The sequence below is a fragment of the Aulonocara stuartgranti genome (genome assembly GCF_965226115.1).
Source record: "Aulonocara stuartgranti genome assembly, chromosome: 17".
Classification (NCBI taxonomy): domain Eukaryota; kingdom Metazoa; phylum Chordata; class Actinopteri; order Cichliformes; family Cichlidae; genus Aulonocara; species Aulonocara stuartgranti.
Genome location: NC_138953.1, coordinates 14,081,039 through 14,101,579, shown reverse-complemented (window position 1 = coordinate 14,101,579; position 20,541 = coordinate 14,081,039). Strand labels below are relative to the sequence as shown.

At 39.0% G+C, this 20,541-nt stretch overlaps 2 protein-coding genes across 2 annotated transcripts in view; one reads left to right on the top strand and one right to left on the bottom strand.

The window, feature by feature from the left end:
* Positions 1–2,473, bottom strand: part of tut4 (terminal uridylyl transferase 4) — a 41,632-nt gene extending 39,159 nt beyond the window's left edge. Inside the window, 4 exon segments of the mRNA XM_082509915.1 lie at positions 230–381; positions 473–1,035; positions 2,073–2,218; positions 2,330–2,473. Coding sequence (XP_082366041.1) covers positions 230–381; positions 473–956 — 636 coding nt within the window. The 5' untranslated portion in view covers positions 957–1,035; positions 2,073–2,218; positions 2,330–2,473.
* Positions 2,474–4,400: 1,927 nt separating this feature from the next.
* On the top strand, positions 4,401–10,972 carry gpx7 (glutathione peroxidase 7). The gene is made up of 3 exons (XM_082509546.1): positions 4,401–4,637; positions 9,149–9,410; positions 9,594–10,972. The coding sequence occupies exons 1-3, from the start codon at positions 4,506–4,508 to the stop codon at positions 9,755–9,757; spliced, it is 558 nt and encodes a 185-aa protein (XP_082365672.1). The 5' UTR covers positions 4,401–4,505; the 3' UTR covers positions 9,758–10,972.
* The last annotated feature ends 9,569 nt before the right edge of the window (positions 10,973–20,541 follow it).

The following is a 20,541-nucleotide window of genomic DNA, read 5'->3' as shown; positions in this document are numbered from 1 at the left end:
TTGTGCTGCTGTTTATGAAAATAAGTGTATCATAAAAATCGATGTATCTCAAAAATAAAGTTATGAACACATTCTAATTAAGATGTGGCTTTTTAAAATTTTTATACATGTGGAAAAATGCAAATTAAAAAAAATTATTGCACTGTCAAGTAATTTAGCAACTCTGGACCTATTACATACATATTATTAAAATTTGGTATACAAAGGTTATACTGAGTGGTTTTCTCACTTTCAGCAGTCGGTAGATGTAGTCTCTGCGGAGACGCTCCTCTGCCTGTCGGAGGCCCAGCTGTTGCTCTGTGAGAGGTCCTTCCTCCACAGTGGGCCTCACCTCTGGGCCCTCTTGCACAGACTGATTCATCAGTGTTGCGGCTTTCAACACTAAAAAAAACAGCAAACACAAAGCACTTTACTGGAGCTCTATTTGATGAAGAAGACTTCTTCATTTCAGGAAAAATGCTTTACAACCCACCTTGGGATTTTTCTTTTGCCAGGGCTCTAGTAGAGCTCCTAGCCTGCTCTGTAAGCCCTTTGTCAGGGGTAACAGGCACTACAGAAGACCTGCTCTCTTTGTTTGCTGAGGGGCTGCTGTCTGCAGAAAGAGATGTTCTGGACTCAGAAGCCTGTGGCACCAGGTGCTGCTGTAAGCTTGCCCCTTTTCCTTTGCCTCTCTCCCCAGAACCCGTTCTTCCAGTCAGCCTACTCAATCTGGATGGCCGACCTCTTCTCTTGTCCTGGGGAGTATCTGTAGAAGTCTTGCCTTGCCCACGGCTAACCTGGCTGCCTATATTATGTTCATCCTTGGCAGTCGTGCTGTTTTCTTTGCTGCGGCTTGCAGACTTATGACCCTCTCTCTGCACAAGAGTCTCTTTATTTGATTTCTCAGTGGATAAAGCTTTAGCTCCTCTGAGCTGAGACTGTTTGACTGTCTTTACTGGAGTCAAGGACTCATCCATCCCTTTGTTTCTTCTGCTCTTATTCCTGGTGGAGTCAACACCACACTGAAGATGGCCAGGGAGGCAGGCCACCCAAAGTCTAGGAAAAGAAGAAAAAATAAATTGTATCTGCAGTGAAATAATGTGTTGTGCATTGTTTTAACAATTCAGCCGAATGCATATGTAAACTTTGAATGAGTAACTTAGAGAAAAATCTTTAGTTCATAATTGTTAGTTTATTGTTTATTTAAAACTTTTTTTTTTAATAACAGATTTTTTCCCTTTATTTTTTAAAAGAGTTGACTTTGACTCATTAAAAAGGTGAATAATCAAGTTGTAAATAAATAAGGAAGTGTTGAGTTAATTTTGGGTCAGATCTTTACCTTTTACTATTTTGTTTAAAGGATTTATCATTGTTTAAAAGTAATAAAGATGAGCGGGGGGCGTTACAGAGCAACTTTAACTTTGTCTTTAGAGTTCAAACAGATCATTTTTATTATGCATTGTCCACGCTGAACACAGAAAATCCCAGAGCCAAGTTACCAAGTGAGCACATCAATAAGTTTTTATGAAATCAAACTAAAATATCTTGTGAGCACACTAAACAAAAACTATGACAGATGTGCACATACAGTACAATTTATAAAGCTCGTTTGTAATATTCTCAGTTAAAACAAAAATCGTTTAGCACAGAGATCCACACTGCTGCTAATGATCATTTTCATTCGTCATAAAGCAACAGACCAATTTGTCTATAAAATGCCGAAATTAATCAAACAAAAGTTAGCATCGTAGTTCCAACGTAATCAAACTAGCGTTTTTAGATCAAACACAAATGCCAAATAGACAGTTTACCACCCTGATTGCTTTCCCCCCAGGTCTGTTCCTGGAAATCCACCTCCACTATCGCAGTTGGAGATTAATTTCGTTTTACAGTAAACCACAGGTTGGGGGTTGCAGACATTACTACTCACTGGGGCTTCCGTGTGTTTCAGTTTAGAGAAAAACAAACTTAAACACAACACCGAAAGCTAACACACACAGTTAGCTAAACTTCCGAGCAACAAATAAGGGAGGAAGATGCCATCAGGCAGAGAAAAAAAATGCGTTAAAATAGAATTAACTTAAAAAGCTTACCATTAAAGGTTAAATGTACCGTCTTACGTTATGGGAATGCTTCACGCTTACTTCCTGGGGTTGCTTTGCTCTGCAGAGTACGTTGTTAGCCCTCTCCGTAATGTTACTGAGGTTAGCTGCGATGCCCGGTCGTCCGCCTGAGCTAGCTACGGGAAATAAATAATACTGGTACTCACTTACTACACAGCCGCAAGTCATAAAAAACACAAAGGAGACGCTTAAACCATTGCAACACAACAGAGCACGCACTGACTTACTTTCGAACTCTTAAGTTGATTCGAAATTATTGTTTAGCTATCTCCATGGTTCTGGTCTACATAATGTTTTCAAATCCCACGGCCCTGGTCAAAACAGCAAGCATTGACGCCATGTTAATACATTACCCCGCTGCATTGTGGGAGTGCCAGTGATGATGAAGAGGGGCGTGTTTCGTGCCGCGTTCATGTACTACTAGGAAGGTCCTTGTTTTGTATACAACACCCTTTCTCTCTCTCCCTCTCCCCCCCTCTCTCGCTATATATATATATATATATATATATATATATATATATATATATATATATATATATATATATATATTAGTGTCTGGAGAAGCTGTGAAGAGTGTTATGTTGCTTGTAGCATCATTCAGCATGATCAGTTTGGTAGTGGGTCAGTGACATATCCATGGAGGGACACATAGAACTCTACATGCCAGATACCAAATGACTGCTATTTGGTATCTGGATGAAATCCTTGAACCCAGTGTCAAACCCTACATTGGTACACTGAATCTTAGTTTCTCTTGGTGCTTGGCATCACATGGCAAGAGTATGCAAATAGTTTCTGGTGGATCAAGGAATTGATTCCATTTACAGGCACCAAAGCTTGCCTGACCTAATAGAACACCGATAGAACAACTCTGGCACATTGTGTTTAGGTCCATCTCACTCCACCTGGTTACACGTCAGACTGTCCAGGACCTGGTCTAGCTGATGCCCTTGTCCAGACCTGGAAGGAGATCCCAGATCTGGATCCAAGATCTATAAGGAAAAGAAGTGCAATTTGAGTTTCACATGCTCATATGGTGGAATAGTATATAATAATGCAGTTTTCCTCTGGATAACTGCCCTTCACTTAAGTACCTAAAGCACAGTGCCCAGCAATTTCCCTTAGAATAGTTATCCCTGAATCAGAAACATATAAATTCTCATTCATCCTCCTCTCAATCATCTGAATTTTTGCTCTGTTTTCAGCAAGAAACACCTAAAGAGTAAATGCTGAACTTATGCTATATTATTTTTGTTGATAGGCCTACGTCATACTTGCCCTAATCCTCCCTCATCAGGTTAGCAGGTTTCTGAGTCAATAATTTGCGCTGCTCTTGGTATAATGCTGGTTACTAATTGCTGAAATGCACTGGCTGGTCTTTATATATAAATTAAAGAACACTGTTAATAGATCACACTGTGATTGCAGCATCACAGTCATTTGCTTTGCTTAATAAACCTGTCCCATAGCCTCTAAAATAAAATAGCTACATTGTATCACAGCCATAGACATCCTACTTCAGGATGTCTGTGGCTAAAATAAAATTCCCTCCATTCATTATCCCAACTGACACAAAGAAAAACACAAAATCACACACACACACACACACACACACACACACACACACACACACATATGTAAAAAAAAAAAAAAAAAAAAAAAAAAAAAAATATATATATATATATATATATATATATATATATATATATATATATATATATATATATATATATATATATGACAAACCTTAATCTTACAGAGCTTTTAATACACTTCTCAGTTCACGCAGTTCATGATCTACACCGAGAGTTCATGAAAATCTGTGTTTTTCATGCAAGGTAACAACTGGGCACGAGTCAGAATTGTAAAATATAGCTATAAATGATAATGATCTGTGTCACTTTGTCAACTTTGTTGGAGGAATGTATGGTCCATTGCTATGAATTATGAAATGGCATTTTTTCCTCTCTTTTCATAAAGGATGATCCCAGTTTATACTAAAAGTGGCGATAAAGCAACTATTTCCTTAGTATTTGGTAGTATTTGGACAATTAGAACTGCTCCAAGGCGCCACACAGATACTTCTGGGTCACTGCTCTCACGGAACCTTCCTGAATAAAACTGGAATGCACCCTAAACTGGGCCTCAGGTCCGTTATTCTGAGACATCAAGACACACTTTCCTCACGAGTTTACAGGCTAAATTGCTAGTTTCTGCTCATACCGAATACAACCGAAGACCAATAAGACTTTTATTTTTGTTAAGCGCTTCCTGCCCAGGAAACGCTGATCGCTGTGTGTAGCTTGAGTGCAGAGGAGGTGCGCAGACTGCTGGTGACTGCGGGGCGGACGGAGAAAGACTGCAGGAGTTTATCTTGGTTCCGCTGGTGGTTTGACTGCAAAGATGTTTCCTGCAGTGCTCACAGTGTTACTGACTTTCTTCAGCCTCGCTGAAAGCAAACAGAAAGACTTTTATACTTTTAAAGTTGTGAATAGCAGGGGTAAGCTGGTATCTCTGGAGAAATATCGGGGTTCGGTAAGTACGACTCACAGCAGCTTAAACTACAGATGTTAGAGCGCAGTTTCTCGGCACGCCAGCCCTTTGCTTGAATGAATGTTGCATGGGAATGTTGGCTTCTTTCTTTCTTTTACTTCTCTCCATGAAATGTTGTTTGTAGATGTAACTAACACAGCAGTGATGAGAATCAGTTTGATTGTGGGCTGCTGGTGGGGATGTCCCGTCACGTAGCCCGGATAGCCTACGTGGCAGGCCTGCAGCCCCTGAAGCTGCAGAAAGTGCTGAGATTTCATTCAAACAAGTTACGGATCACCAGACCGCGTTAGCCCTAATCTGTCTGAAGACTTCACTCTATCTTCACTCTATCCGTCATCAGAGGTAACGGAACATACATGAGTTTGGTTTTTACCCCAGTTATTACAATAACTGTTGATATACACCTAAATAAAAATAAATAAACGTAATAATGCAACAATGATGTATATTACATATGACAACCTTTATATAAAATGATAATAATAAGACAAACTGCATCTTTTTTGACTTAGCTGTCTTTGACTTTATTTGCTTCCAAATTCTTAATCATGGAGCTTTAAATGATTATTATAGACGGTATCTTTCAAAAAGATATCCTTTTTGTAATAAGGTGAAAGACTCTCTGGATTTTGTTTTAACCATAAACACAAACAGACAAATTAAACTATAAATCTTTCACACACTACAGGTGAATGAACACAGTTTGTACACCACAGAGCTGTAGCGGTGCACTTTTTAAGGAAGAGTTACTGTAACTAGTACAGTGCCTAAATGGGTTGAGTGTACGTAAAGTTCCAATTTACATTTCATGTCAGCAAGGAATAATTAAATGTAAAAGCAAGACTGAAAACTGGTGTTCCATTACACATGAGAACTTTGCTGGACCTGCTGTGCTGCCTTGTAGATTAGACAAACAACCATTAAGATAAGACACTTGCTCACACACTGACATTCAAAGATGTTCAGTAATACGTACTGGATACCAAAGACAAGCAAAGCTATAGTCTAAAAAGTGAAGCCAGTGGGAAATGCTTTTAAACCTGCATTCTTTTTCAGTGAGTCCAAAAAATGGATGATCTTTGAACCAGTTGAAGACAACAGTAGCACAGCATGATAGTTATTCACTGCATCTCACTTCAAAATGTTATATTCAGTTTCAGTTCAGTTGTATTTATAGTGTTAAATCACAACAAAAGCCACCTCAAGACACTTTATATTACAAGGCAAAGACCATCCAATATTAGAAAAATAACCCTAATAATTAGGGTAAGCACTTCTACATAACATCTGCAGCAGTATAATGTCAAGGACTTGTTTGAACCATTTTCCCTTGATGTCCTTGTGCACATCCCATAGTTGAAAACAGTCGAACAGAGTCACTCTCATTTAATGGGTTATTGTGTTTTCCGTCTCCCCTCCTCCATCCTACCTCACCTCACCTCACTCTTTTCACACCCTCTTCTCATTCTATATGCATGTGTGTCACACATTATTATTAAGTTATAAAAATAAGATATCGGCACTTTGTGACTTTGTACTTTGTGACTAATAAATCAACACCAGCTGCTTCTTCAGTGAGATCCACATTCTGTGGATGAACTCCCACTCCACTGTCGCAGATTCCAGCATGCTGATTATAGTCCTTGATCATACTGTAGTGTAACTGTGGTTTCTTGTATTTTGTTCGAGTTTTTTGTTTGTTTTGTTTTATTTTAACTAGAGTTGTGCTTTGTGTGATTTTGGGGTGCATTTCTATTTGCTGGTGTTTTCTTGACCTCTCAGGGCCACTGTATAAAAGGCATCAAGGACTGCCAAAACAGCAGCCCTACCAGTAACTTTAATTCAAAAAATGGGAGTCATCCAATGACCCCATACGCTACCTTCTCAGCATTACACCCACTAAGTTTGAAGTTAATCATATTAACTGTCTTTGAGATATGGTACCAGACACATAAAGAGCTTAATTTATTAGAGATGTGGATATTTTCAGTATCCCATGTCATATATGTCAGACTTGCAATTGTATTATCTTGACACCAGATGTCACTAGATGATAAGATTACACACTGCTTTCTCAGGAAGCCATACTTCTGCAGTGATGATCTTCTGTAGTTTAACTGCGAGTTAAAGTATGAAGCTGTGACATGTATTAATGTGTATTAGGATACTTATTAGTCTCTGTATCTGTGAATGGCGTCTGTAACATGTAAAGGCCTAAATCACAGTTATCTGTGGTTCAAATAATTAGTCAATCAGTGGGACGGCCAGACTTCACTTTTGCTTTTTTTGAAGAAGGAGCCTGTCTGTCTGTCTGTACACAGTGGGGCAATATGTGTGTGTGTGTGTGTGTGTGTGTGTGTGTGTATATATATATATAAAAGATGACAGAGGCCTGTAATTTTCATCATAGATATACCTCAACTATGACAGACAAAATGAGAAAAAAATATCCAGAAAATCACATTGTCTGATTTTTAAAGAATTTCTTTGCAGATTGTGGTGGAAAATAAGTATTTGGTCAATAATAAAAGTTCATCTCAATACTTTGTTACATACCCTTTGTTTGCAATGACAGAGGCCAAATGTTTTCTGCAAGTCTTCAAGGTTTTCACACACTGTTGCTGCTATTGTGGCTTATTCCTCCGTGCAGATCTCCTCTAGAGCAGCAGTCCCCAACCTTTTTTGCGCGATGGTTTATGTCCGACAATATTTTCACGGACTGCAAGATGTCGTGGATAAATACAACAAAATAAAACCAGTAGCAGTACCAAAAAAAAAAAATAATAATTCTTAACACACGGGAAAACACCCAGGGAAACAGAGTTAACAATAAAAACAATAAAAAACAATGATAAAGACCAAAAAAAACCATAAAAAAAATTCACACCCAAGCCTCAAGTCCGGAACCAAACAACTCATGGTCCGGTACTGGTCCGTGGCCCAAGGGTTGGGGTCTGCTGCTCTAGATCAGTCATGTTTTAGGGCTGTGGCTGGGGAGTCTTTGTCTGGCCTGTGAGCCTTCTAGGACTGGGCGATATATCAAGTTTAAAAAAAAAAAAATCGATATATTTTCGTACGAGATATAAGATGTGACAATATCGTTTATATCGATATAGTATATGTTATGTTATAATTATACTCGTGGAGTCGCAAGTTTGCCTTTCTTTCGTCCACTTTTGTCTCTCTGCAACGTTACTCGGCCTCGCCTCTCCTTCACTGAACACAACTCCCCCCTCCCCCATCGCTTCACCTGCAGGCAACGGCAAGCTGGACACGGCAAATCTCCGTTAACGAGTTACCGCGGATCGCCCCGTGTGTGAGGCTGGACGGCGTCAACGTGTTAGCGAGCTAACCGCGCTAACGACATGCATGGCCTAAAATCCTTTCATTTTCTGTATGTATGAATTCTGGTTGTGCCTACTGACCGCGAACCGATTTTATGTTGTACACGGCGCTCAGCAATCTGTCAAGAAATGTTTTAGTTCCACTTTGGAAAGCTACGGAGCTGCACCGCTTGATGGATTGTCGGAGCAGTAGGCTACTGTATTCCGGAGCCTCGCGGAGTGATACGTACTGTGCTTCAACGTAATATTACCGTATTGTGTGTGTATAAGCACCATAAATGGCACCTGTTAAGAGACACGGTTACAAAGCAGATTTCAAACTCCAGGCTGTCAGTCACGCAGTACAACTTGGGAAAAGAGCAGCTGTGAAATCTGTCTTTGTTATGCTCAGCGTCTTTTAGTTTACATTTTGACTGCACAATTGTGAGCTTTTTGTTATGCACAAAAACATCATTGTTTTCTTTTATTTATGGAGCATTATTATATAATAAATGCTGATAATTTATTTTTGAGTAATTTCTTCATGTACATCTACGCTGTATGTTAATAAAAGTGCCTGTGTGACATCTGGGACACAGCTTTGACTAAGAACTCTCTTTTTGTTCTTACCTTATGGCTTAAAAAAATATCGAGATATATATTGTATATCGCCATCCAGCTAAAAAATATCAAGATATGAATTTTGGGTCATATCGCCCAGCCCTAGTGCCTTCTCCACTTTGCTGTCCATCTTCACTGTCACAGTGCAATAAAGACAAAAATAGTCTAAAAAGAGACAACTAAACAAACAATTTTACATCAGATATGGTCTCAGTGAAAGTAACCGTTATTTAACATAAATTAATGAAAAAATATCCATATCTGTTTCAGTTATAGCAGGTGGCCTCTTCACTGAATGTGTCATCCTCAGCAGCCTTGTAAAATTGGTCAATGGCAACCTTTAACTAACACATATAGCTTTATAGATCCAACATATACTGTACAGTGGGGTGATTCAATCCAGTGGTTACCAACTTTATGTGAACTACATGCAAATAAAACTGCAAGTAGTTCATTTAATTATGCATGTTTAAAGAAACATATATACTGACACATATTAAGCTAGGAAAGCTTTTGTGGTGTTTTTACAGTGTTTTCTGGTGGCTTTAGGTTTCCCTGGTGGTAAACGTAGCTAGTGAATGTGGCTTCACTGAGGAACACTACAATCAACTGCAGCAGCTCCAGCGGGACTTTGGTCCATATCACTTCAATGTGCTAGCCTTCCCCTGTAACCAATTTGGACAGCAGGAGCCTGGCAGTGACAAGGAGATTGACAGCTTTGTGCGCAGAGTCTACGCAGTCTCCTTTCCTCTGTTCAGCAAAATTGCTGTTGTTGGCACTGGAGCCAACAATGTCTACAAGTACCTTCTTGGTGAGTAACTGCCTCTTTGGGGGGGGGGGTTATGAGAGAGCAGTCGTGTGCGGTGTAGAAAAAAGAGAGGGGAAAAATAGAAACCTTTGAAGCAAAACTTAAAACAAATAATGTTTTTTTTAAAAGGTTACAAGCTTACACGAACCTGTTATTCATACATCTATGTCATTTAATCTTTTACAGAGGCATCTGGAAAGGAGCCTGACTGGAATTTCTGGAAGTATCTAATTGACGTTAATGGCAAAGTGGTGGATGCATGGGGACCAAAAGTCTCTGTCAAAGAAATTCGCCCTAAAATTGCTGAAATGGTGCGGCAAATAATCTTGAAGAAGAAAGAAGAGCTTTAACACATTTCGCTTCAAGACTCTACTTAATGTTAATACCACAGGGAAACTGTGGCAGGTTTGAGCAGAAAATGAGTCACTGCTTTGGTAACATTACACTAAAGCCATGGCTTATTCATTTGTGTTAAAGAAGTAAAACGATTTGTGGTAGGTCTTGTTTGTAGCTATAAATAATTTTTTAAAAAGGTGGCGCTACAGGAAATAGAAGATCAAATACACTGGGGATTGAGGCAATATAAGGTGTGATCAAGCAGCAACCCTCAGGCCAAAGAAAGGTTCCAAACATTCCTTAAATAGCTACACGAAGCTGGCTCCAAAATGCGTCAGTACTTTTGGCTCGCATGTCTAAAAATCCTTGCAGTATTAAAAAGCACACACTGGAATAAAAATTGTATTTGGCCTCTAATGATACCTATGCTAATTTAAGTCTCACAACCTTCTCTCAGTGTTTGTGGTGTTGGAGTTTATCCAAATTGATCAGCTACAACTGTACTTCTTTACTTGATCGTCTTAGTAAGATTCAAAGCTCCCAAATGTGTTATGGAAATTTTCATCCTTCTGACACCTAAGTTTAAGTGTACTGTAACAGAAAATTTAATTTCTCTTGAATCTGTACTAAATTTTCCACAATTTCATTGTAATTTCTTTCCTCTACTTACATTTTATTGTTCTTATTGTCATTCTTCCCATGCTTTGCTCTGGTTATATTTAGAGTTCCTTCAGTTGTCCAAGCCAGTAGTGTTAAATAGTACATGGTCTCTTCTTTTCTGTTCAGCAAATGATTTAATTGGCATATGAATAATTGATCAGTAGTTACAAGACAAATGTCTATATTATTAATTAAATGTTAAGCAAAAATGAACAAAAATATTTTTGTCGGTTCATTTAAAATGTTTGGACCCCAGATTGATTGGATGGCGGAAGTAGTGGACCTCCAGCTATTTTAATAGGGGACCCCTGAGATAGTCTATATAATTATTAAATTGAAACAATTATTTGGGTTTAACATAAGGAAATGTTAGTTAGTGACCGATTAGCCTAGTGACCTTTCCGTGTTTCTCATAATAAACCATTTCAGTGCCTCATCTTCAGCTGCAGGTCTAAACATCCTTCAGTTCAGTTCAATGCAGTTAGAGCAGTAAGGCAAGGCAAGGCAAGTTTTTTTGTATAGCACAATTCAACAACAAGGTGATTCAAAGTGCTTTACAGAGACATTAGGCAAGGCAAGGCAAGGCAAGTTTATTTGTATAGCACAATTCAACAACAAGGTGATTCAAAGTGCTTTACAGAGACATTAGAAACAAGAACAAATAAAAAGCATGATTTAAAATTGATTAAAACAAGCAAATAAACTAACTAACTAATTAACAAACAAACAAACAAACAAACAAAACAGTATATAAAATCAAAACAGATAAAATCAGAACAGTAGATAAAATCAGTAGTTAAATGTAAGTTTTGAAATTTAAGCTTAAAGTGTGGATTTGGTGCTTTATTCAAATACAGCTGAGAACAGGTGAGTCTTCAACCTGGATTTAAATAAACTGAGTGTTTCAGCTGATCTGAGGCTTTCTGGGAGTTTGTTCCAGATATAAGGAGCATAAAAGCTGAATGCAGCTTCTCCGTGTCTGGTTCTGACTCTGGGAACTGATAAAAGACCGGATCCAGATGACCTGAGGGATCTGGATGGTTCATACTGGGTCAGGAGGTCATTGATGTATTTTGGTCCTAAACCATTCAGAGCTTTATAGGCCAGCATCAGAACTTTAAAGTCTATCCTCTGACGGACAGGCAGCCAGTGTAAGGACCTCAGAGCTGGACTGATGTGGTCCACTTTTTTGGTCTTAGTGAGGACTCGAGCAGCAGAGTTCTGAATGAGCTGTAGTTGTCTGACTGATTTTTTAGGTAGACCTGTAAAGATGCTGTTACAGTAATCAAGCCTACTAAAGATGAATGCATGGACTAGTTTTTCCAGGTCCTGTTGAGACATCAGATCTTTTATCCTTGATATATTCTTGAGGTGATAGTAAGCTGACCTTGTTATTGTCTTAATGTGTTTTTCTAAGTTTAGGTCTGCATCCATCACTACACCCAAATTTCTCGCCTGGTTTGTGGTTTTTAGATGTATAGATTGAAGTTCTCTGGTGACCTGTAATCGTTTTTCTTTGGCGCCAAAGACTATTACCTCAGTTTTGTTTTTGTTTAGCTGGAGAAAATTGTGGCACAACCAGTCATTGATTTCCTCAATGCATTTACCAAGAGCCTGTACAGGGCCTCGGTCTCCTGGTGACATTGTGATATATATTTGTGTGTCATCTGCATAGCTGTGATAGTTTATTTTGTTGTTGTTTATAATCTGTGCCAGTGGGAGCATGTAGATGTTAAACAGAAGGGGTCCCAAGATGGAACCTTGGGGAACTCCACATGTGATACTTGTCTGCTCAGATGTGAAGTTACCTATTGATACAAAGTATTTCCTGTTTTCTACGTATGTTTTGAACCAGTTTAGTACAGTTCCTGAAAGACCTGTCCAGTTCTCCAGTCGTTTGAGTAATATGTTGTGGTCAACTGTATCAAATGCTGCACTGAGATCCAGTAAAACTAGGACTGACATTTTTCCACTGTCTGTATTCAGACATATGTCATTAAACACTTTGGTCAGAGCGGTTTCAGTGCTGTGGTTCTGTCTAAAACCTGACTGGAAGGCATCGTAGCAATTATTCTGTTTTAAGAAGTAACTGAGCTGTTGAGAAACTGCTTTTTCAATGATCTTACTTAAAAACGGGAGATTTGAGATCGGCCTGTAGTTGTTCATTTGTGTCTTGTCAAGATTGTCCTTTTTCAGTATAGGTTTGATTACAGCAGTTTTTAGTGATTCTGGAAACACACCTGATAATAAAGAAAAGTTGACGATCTGTAACAGGTCTGACTCTAAAGTCTTTGAGACCTTTTTGAAAAAACTTGTTGGCAGGACATCTAAACAGCAGGAGGAGGAGTTCAGTTTACCTAAGATGTCCTCCAGGTCTTTGCTGTTAATAGGTTGAAACTGTTTCATGGTGTTTAAACAGTTTTTTGGTGGACACAGTACATATCCTGGATCTGCTGTTGATGTACCAATTGCTTGTCTAATTTTTTGGATTTTTTCAGTGAAGAATTTGGCAAAGTCATTGCAGGCCATGGTCGAATGAAGTTCAGCTGCCACTGACACAGGAGGGTTTGTTAGCCTGTCAACTGTAGAAAATAAGACCCGAGCATTATGGCTGTTTTTAGTGATGAAACAAAAACAAATAAAAAGCATGATTTAAAACTGATTAAAACAAGCAAACAAACAAACTAACTAATTTACAAACAAACAAAACAGTATATAAAATCAAAACAGATAAAATCAGAACAGTAGATAAAATCAGTAGTTAAATGTAAGTTTTGAAATTTAAGCTTAAAAGTGTGGATTTGGTGCTTTATTCAAATGCAGCTGAGAATAGGTGAGTCTTCAACCTGGATTTAAATAAACTGAGTGTTTCAGCTGATCTGAGGCTTTCTGGGAGTTTGTTCCAGATATAAGGAGCATAAAAGCTGAATGCAGCTTCCCCGTGTCTGGTTCTGACTCTGGGAACTGATAAAAAACCGGATCCAGATGACCTGAGGGGTCTGGAAGGTTCATACTGGGTCAGGAGGTCACTGATGTATTTTGGTCCTAAACCATTCAGAGCTTTATAGACCACCATCAGGACTTTAAAGTCTATCCTCTGATGGACAGGCAGCCAGTGTAAAGACCTCAGAGCTGGACTGATGTGGTCCACTTTTTTGGTCTTAGTGAGGACTCGAGCAGCAGAGTTCTGAATGAGCTGTAGTTGTCTGACTGATTTTTTTAGGTAGACCTGTAAAGATGCTGTTACAGTAATCAAGCCTACTAAAGATGAATGCATGGACTAGTTTTTCCAGGTCCTGTTGAGACATCAGATCTTTTATCCTTGAAATATTCTTGAGGTAATAGTAAGCTGATTTTGTTATTGTCTTAATGTGTTTTTCTAAGTTTAGGTCTGCATCCATCACTACACCCAAATTTCTCACCTGGTTTGTGGTTTTTAGGTGTATAGATTGAAGTTCTCTGGTGACCTGTAATCGTTTTTCTTTGGCACCAAAGACTATTACCTCAGTTTTGTTTTTGTTTAGCTGGAGAAAATTGTGGCACAACCAGTCATTAATTTCCTCGATGCATTTACCAAGAGCCTGTACAGGGCCTTGGTCTCCTGGTGACATTGTGACATATATTTGTGTGTCATCTGCATAGCTATGATAGTTTATTTTGTTGTTCTTTATAATCTGTGCCAATGGGAGCATGTAAATGTTAAACAGAAAGGGTCCCAAGATGGAACCTTGGGGAACTCCACATCTGATACTTGTCTGCTCAGATGTGAAGTTACCTATTGATACAAAGTATTTCCTGTTTTCTAAGTATGTTTTGAACCAGTTTAATACAGTTCCTGAAAGACCTGTCCAGTTCTCCAGTCGTAGAGCTCTACTGCTAATGTTCAGACATTAGCAGTAGAGCTAATGTTTGAACTACAGAACTGACTTTAATCAGCATTCAAGCTCATAGTGAGTTCTGTAGTCAAAAATCATTTATTTGTACCGATTAGCTAATGAACATGGCTTTCCCCAACACCCAACTGCTCATCCTTGCTAGAAACCATAAGGGGGAAAGCATAAGATGCTAGTTACTGCAGCCCCAAACAATGACATTCCACCACCATGCTTGACTGTAGGCAAGACACACTTGCCTTTGTACTCCTCACCTGGATGCCACCACACACCCTTGACACCATCTGAACCAAATAAGTTTATCTTGGTCTCATCAGACCACAGGTAATACATGTCCTTAGTCTGCTTGTCTTTAGCAAAATGTTTGCGGGCTTTCTTGTGCATTATCTTTAGAAGAGGCTTCCTTCTGGGACGACAGCCGTTTGATGCATTGTGCGGAGCGTATGGTCTGAGCACTGACAGGCTGACCCTTCACACCTCCAACCTCTGCAGCAATGCTGGCAGCAATCATACATCTATTTTCAAAAGACAACCTCTATGATGCGAAGCACGTGCACTCAACTTCTTTGGTCAACCATGGCGAAGTTATGTTAGGTTCTGACTGGAACCTGTGCTGTTAAACTGCTGTATGGTCTTGACCACCATGCTGCAGCTCATTTTCATGGTGTTGGCAATTTTCTTATAGCTTAGGCTATCTTTATGTACAATAACGATTCTTTTTATCAGATCCTCAGAGAATACTTTCCTATGATGTGGCATGATAAACTTCCAGTGACCAGTGAGAGAGTGTGAGAGCAATAACATCAAATTCAACACACCTGTTCTTTATCTGTACCTGAGACCTTGTAAAACTAACGTGTCACATGACTCCTGGAAGGGAAATGACAAACTGGGCACAATTTGGACATTTTACTTTAGGGGTATACTCACTTTGAAGCAGATTTTAATCAGGCTGGTACAGTTATGTTCAGCCAGTTCTTAAATGCACCGGAACATGTGACAATGATTAAAAGCTACACTTTAGCTATTAGCAGTGGCTCAAGGTCAAAGTAGCCATTCATTTAACCTGAATTCTCGAATCTCTCTCTTCCTAATTATGTCCCTATTTCAGTCATTTTACTTGTTGGTGTAGGTATTATGGGCACCTGAGATGAAATTCCCCCTGTTTGAAAAACTGAAATATATGCAAGTATTTGATGTTTAAATTTATAGGTGCCAATTTTTTGTATCTGAAGCGGCACAAGTATTACCTGTTTTATATAAACATGTAAAGAATAATCTTATTTTTTTAATACTATACCATTAGGCTGAATGTATGTTTGTTTGTTTAGAAATAAATATGCTAAATGATATCCCTGTGTGGTGAGAATGAAATAGCTTTAAGATTAAAGCATAGATTTTGATGTTACAGACCTGATCTGATATTTCCCCATTAGAATGTAGTTACCAATCTCCACTTCGCTTTTAGTGTCACTGTGAAGGCTCTTGGCTATTGGTGAGTGTTCAAACTGTATGTACTTTAGTTAAATGGTAAATTAGTTAACCCTCCTGCCATCCTTTAAAAAACTCACACCCATCACCCTAGGGACCATTCTCAGCCACGCCATAAAAAGACCATATATCCATATTTTATTCCACTTTAAATTAGCCAACCTTGTAAAACTACTTCTCCCTGAAATATTCATGTAAAGTTTTAATTATATTTTCGTTGTTTTAACCCTTCAAATCCCAGTGTTATTACATGAGCGCCCTGTGTTATAAGCCCCAAAAACCAAAAAACGAAACTAAATATTTCCACAAAAAACCAGTTGAAGTAATATGTGATTGTCATTATAAGTAGGCCTTTAGATGGACCAAAGATTGGCACCAACATACATTTTGACCTGCCATTATTTTTTTTGCATTTTTTTTGCAATTTAAAAATTAAAACTTCAAGGCCCTGAGTCTTCATTGACATCCAAGAAAAGAAGAAAAAATAAAATCATATGATGATAATTTGGGGTTGAAAAATAGCGTTTATAATGGAAGTCAATGGGCAGAAAATGGTCCCTAGGGTGATGGGTGTGGGGATTTCTGCTGCTCAGCCATTTTAGGCTGATTTAAGGAATTCACACTGGAATATTAACATTGACAGGTAAAAACTATCCTGTGGCAAGTTTGGTTATATTCCACTGAACACAGTGGAAATGGCAGCCATTTAACACATAGCAGTGGCACAAAAAGGTCCCAAGAAGGCAGGAAGGTTAAACTACTACTAAAGTACATTTGCTTGACTTGATGTACTTACCTACGTTAACTGTAATGACTCTTAACAGGATACATTGTTTTAACAAAGTAAATGATGAGACTATTTCGGATTTTTCAAGTGCTTATCTGAGTCAACACAGTGAGGAGTGCCAGAGGAAACAGAATACCCAACCACAATTAAGAGGATACATTCCCAACCCACGGAGCTAGATACTACAGATTACACCCATAATTTAGGAGTGGAGTGGATGGAATGTCACACATGCATTTCTGACTAAAACCTCATTGTGCACTTGTGGAATCAGCGTGAGTGTTGTTTGTGTCACAGTGACCAGCACAATCACTTTCAATGACTTGTGACAAATGCTGGTTGAAAAATGGGATGCCAACCCACACCAGTGTGTGACCAAGCTGGTAACCAGCATGAGGAGGAGATGCCAGGCTGTTGTGACTGTGTATCAGTCACAACAGCCTGTCAGGAAAGGTAACTCTAGTATCAACTTCAGTCTATTAAACATCCGCTCCCTCACTGGTAAGGGACATCTCATCCAGGATCTCCGATCGTAAGTTGGATTTTCTTTGCCTGACTGAAACGTGGCAACAGCCCAATGATTTTGTTTCTCTCAATAACTCCATTCCATCTGAGTTTGTTTATACCTGTCAACCTCGCAACTCGGGGAGGGGCGGGGGTCTCGCGATAATTCACCGGAAGCACTGGAAAGTTCTCCCTGTCTCTGCCCCTCTCTCCCATTCATTTGAAAACATTGCATTACAGCTCCCTGGATCTATCCCCACCAGTATATGTATATCGGCCACCTAAGCCAAATAAGGAGTTTTTAAATGAATTTGCTGCTCTACTCACTCATTTCTCTATACTTTCTCTAAATCTGATAATTGTTGGTGACTTCAATATTCATATGGACAGTGACAAAATCCCCCTTTCCAGAGATTTTACCCCCTGCCTGGAAAGTTTTGGGCTTCTGCAGTACATAAAGTTTTCTACTCATTCTAAAGGACATATCTTGGATTTGCTCTGTTGTTGTGGTATTACCCCTACACATTGTAAAGACACATTGATTCCCCAGTCTGATCACATGTTTATTTCATTTAATGCAAACATAACCACTTTCAAAACCTGTACTCCTCGTAATATCACTTTTAGGAAAATTAGTAATATTAACCCAGCTGTTTTTTCATCTGCCATCCATGACCTTCCATCTATCCACAGCTCCTCAACCCCTCATGAACTTGTTTCTCATTATAATGTCAACCTCCATAACCTTCTTAACATATTTGCTCCCCTTAAACATCGAACTGTCTCATTTTCCCGTTCAGCACCATGGTTTACCCCCAACCTGCGTCATCTTAAAGCTAAAGGACGCCAACTCGAACGTCTATTCATGAAAACTGGACTTACTATACATAAAGAAATGTATAATGATCATGTTTTGTTCTCTAAGGGCTGCATTGTTTCAGCCAAATACTCAAACTACTCTGGTTTAATCAGTTCTAATGAAGATAACTACAGGTCTCTCTTTTCATTGTTCAGTAAAATTACAAAACCTCCAGTCATATTCCCCTTCCATATGTATTCTGCTGAGTTTTGTAATTCTCTTATCTTTTTTCACCCATAAAATCTCAGATATCCACCGTCAACTTAACTCTGCAGGAGCTTCTTAATTTCCTGTTTCCCCCACTGTCTTCCTGTCAGTTATTTTCAAGCTTTACTCTTCCCTCCATAACTGAGGTATCTAGTCTTATTATAAAATCTAAATCATCCACTTGTCACCTTGACCCTCTTCCCACTGTGTTAGTTAAAACCTGTATTCCCTTGTTAGCGCCTCTCATAACCAGTATTATCCATTCCTCCCTCAACACTGGAATCGTTCCTTCATCTCTGAAAAAGGCTTCTGTTATTCCAACTCCCAAAAAGCCTGGTGCAGACCCCAATAACTTTGATAATCTTCACCCTATATCAAATCTCCCCTTTATTTCAAAAATTCTTGAAAAAGTTCTCCCCTCCCAGCTTCACTTACACCTCAATAACCATAATCTCTATGAACAATTAAAGTCTGGTTTCCACCCCAATCATAGCACAGAAACTGCTCTGTTAAGGATTACCAATGACCTTCTGATGGCAGCTGATTCTGGTCTCCTATCCATCCTCATCCTTCTTGATCTTAGTGCAGCGTTTGATACCATTTCTCACAATATCCTCCTAAACAAGTTAGCGTCCATTGGCATTAGTCACACCCCCCTTGCCTGGTTCACCTCCTATCTCTCAGACCGCATTCAGTTTATCCAATTTAAATCCCACTCTTCAAGTCTCCATCCTGTTTCTGCTGGTGTGCCCCAGGGTTCAGTATTAGGGCCTCTTTTATTCATTATTTACATGCTAACTATTGGTCATATATTTTGAAAATATAATACACATTTTCACTGTTATGCTGATGACACCCAGCTCTACATTTCTTCTAAACCCAATTCATCCCTCCCACCTACCTCCCTCTCAAACTGTCTTATCGAGATTAGATCCTGGTTCTCCTCCAATTTCTTTAAACTTAACAGTAATAAAACAGAAGTTTTACTTGTTGGTACAGCCTCTATCTTATCCAAATCCCACAGTTTTTCCATTAACATTGAAAGTTCTCCCACCCATCCCTCCCCTCAGGTTAAGAGTTTGGGTGTCATACTTGATAATACTCTTTCATTCCAGTCTCACATTAATTATATAACCCGGTCTGCATACTTCCACTTATATAATATTAACCGACTCCGTCCCTTCCTTACTCCCCATGCTGCTGCCATCCTTGTCCATAGCCTTATTACGTCCCGTATTGATTACTGCAATTCCCTCTTATTTGGTCTCTCTAAAAGGTCCCTTCATAAACTCCAACTTCTTCAAAATTTCGCAGCGCGGGTTATAACTCGTACTCTGTCAAGAGCTCATATTACCCCAGTTCTTCAGCAGCTTCACTGGTTGCCTGTAAAAGCCAGGATAACCTTTAAAATCTTACTTCTCACGTACAAGTGTATCCATAAATCTGCTCCTTCCTTTTTGTGTGACCTGCTCCATATCACCACTATTACCCACCCTCTCAGATCCTCATCTGCTATTCATCTTACTGTTCCGTCCGTACGCCTTACAACTATGGGGAACAGAGCCTTCAGTTGCTCTGCTCCTCGGCTGTGGAACTCTCTTCCTCCAACCATAAGAAATATAGTCGCTCTTCCCGCATTTAAGTCACAGCTCAAAACACATCTGTTCAAACTGGCTTATTCGCTTTAGTGCTGATTTTATCTGTTGTCAAGTTCTGTTTTTGCAATTTTAACTTATTTCATGTATTTTATGACTATTGCTTCTTTTATTAATTTTGTTCTTTTCTAAGGTGACCTTAGGTTTTTGAAAGGCACCCTCAAATAAAATGTATTATTATTATTATTATTATTATTATTATCACTCTTCCACATGTAATTAATTAAGAAAGTAATTAGTTCAAAATCCCATTTATGCTTTTTTTCAGAGCACATGATTCCCAGGTGGAGGAGTTCAAGTACCTCGGGACACACAGAGAAGTAGATTGAGAAATAAATCAGAAGATTCAGTGTCCACATCACTGTAGTTGTTCCACAATCCATCTACGGTCCACTCAGTGACATACAGATCAGTTTATAACTTTTATGTAATGTGTTTCGTCTGGATTTTTGGTTCATATTCTCTCTCCTTTAAAATGAAACATATATAAAAATGAGAGACTGTTCATTTCATTTCTTTGGAAGTGAGCAAACCAAAATAATTATTTCCCCACTGTATATTCCTCAACTTATTTAACAATATCTTGGTAGTCACAGCGAAGACCTGGAGGTGTCTTTGGGGAGGGAGGTCATGGGGAAGGAGGTCTGGCATCATGGTTTAGGCTTGTGCCCCTGCAATATGGACACAGATAATTGACAATGGATGGATGGAATGACATGCCATACCATATAGGCCTGTTTGA

Excerpts from the sequence above, each read along its gene's own strand:
- gpx7 (XM_082509546.1), top strand. The coding sequence starts at position 4,506 with ATGTTTCCTGCAGTGCTCACAGTGTTACTGACTTTCTTCAGCCTCGCT. Across the intron at positions 4,638-9,148 it reads TGGAGAAATATCGGGGTTCG|GTTTCCCTGGTGGTAAACGT; the intron begins GTAAGTACGACT and ends TGGTGGCTTTAG. Across the intron at positions 9,411-9,593 it reads TGTCTACAAGTACCTTCTTG|AGGCATCTGGAAAGGAGCCT; the intron begins GTGAGTAACTGC and ends AATCTTTTACAG.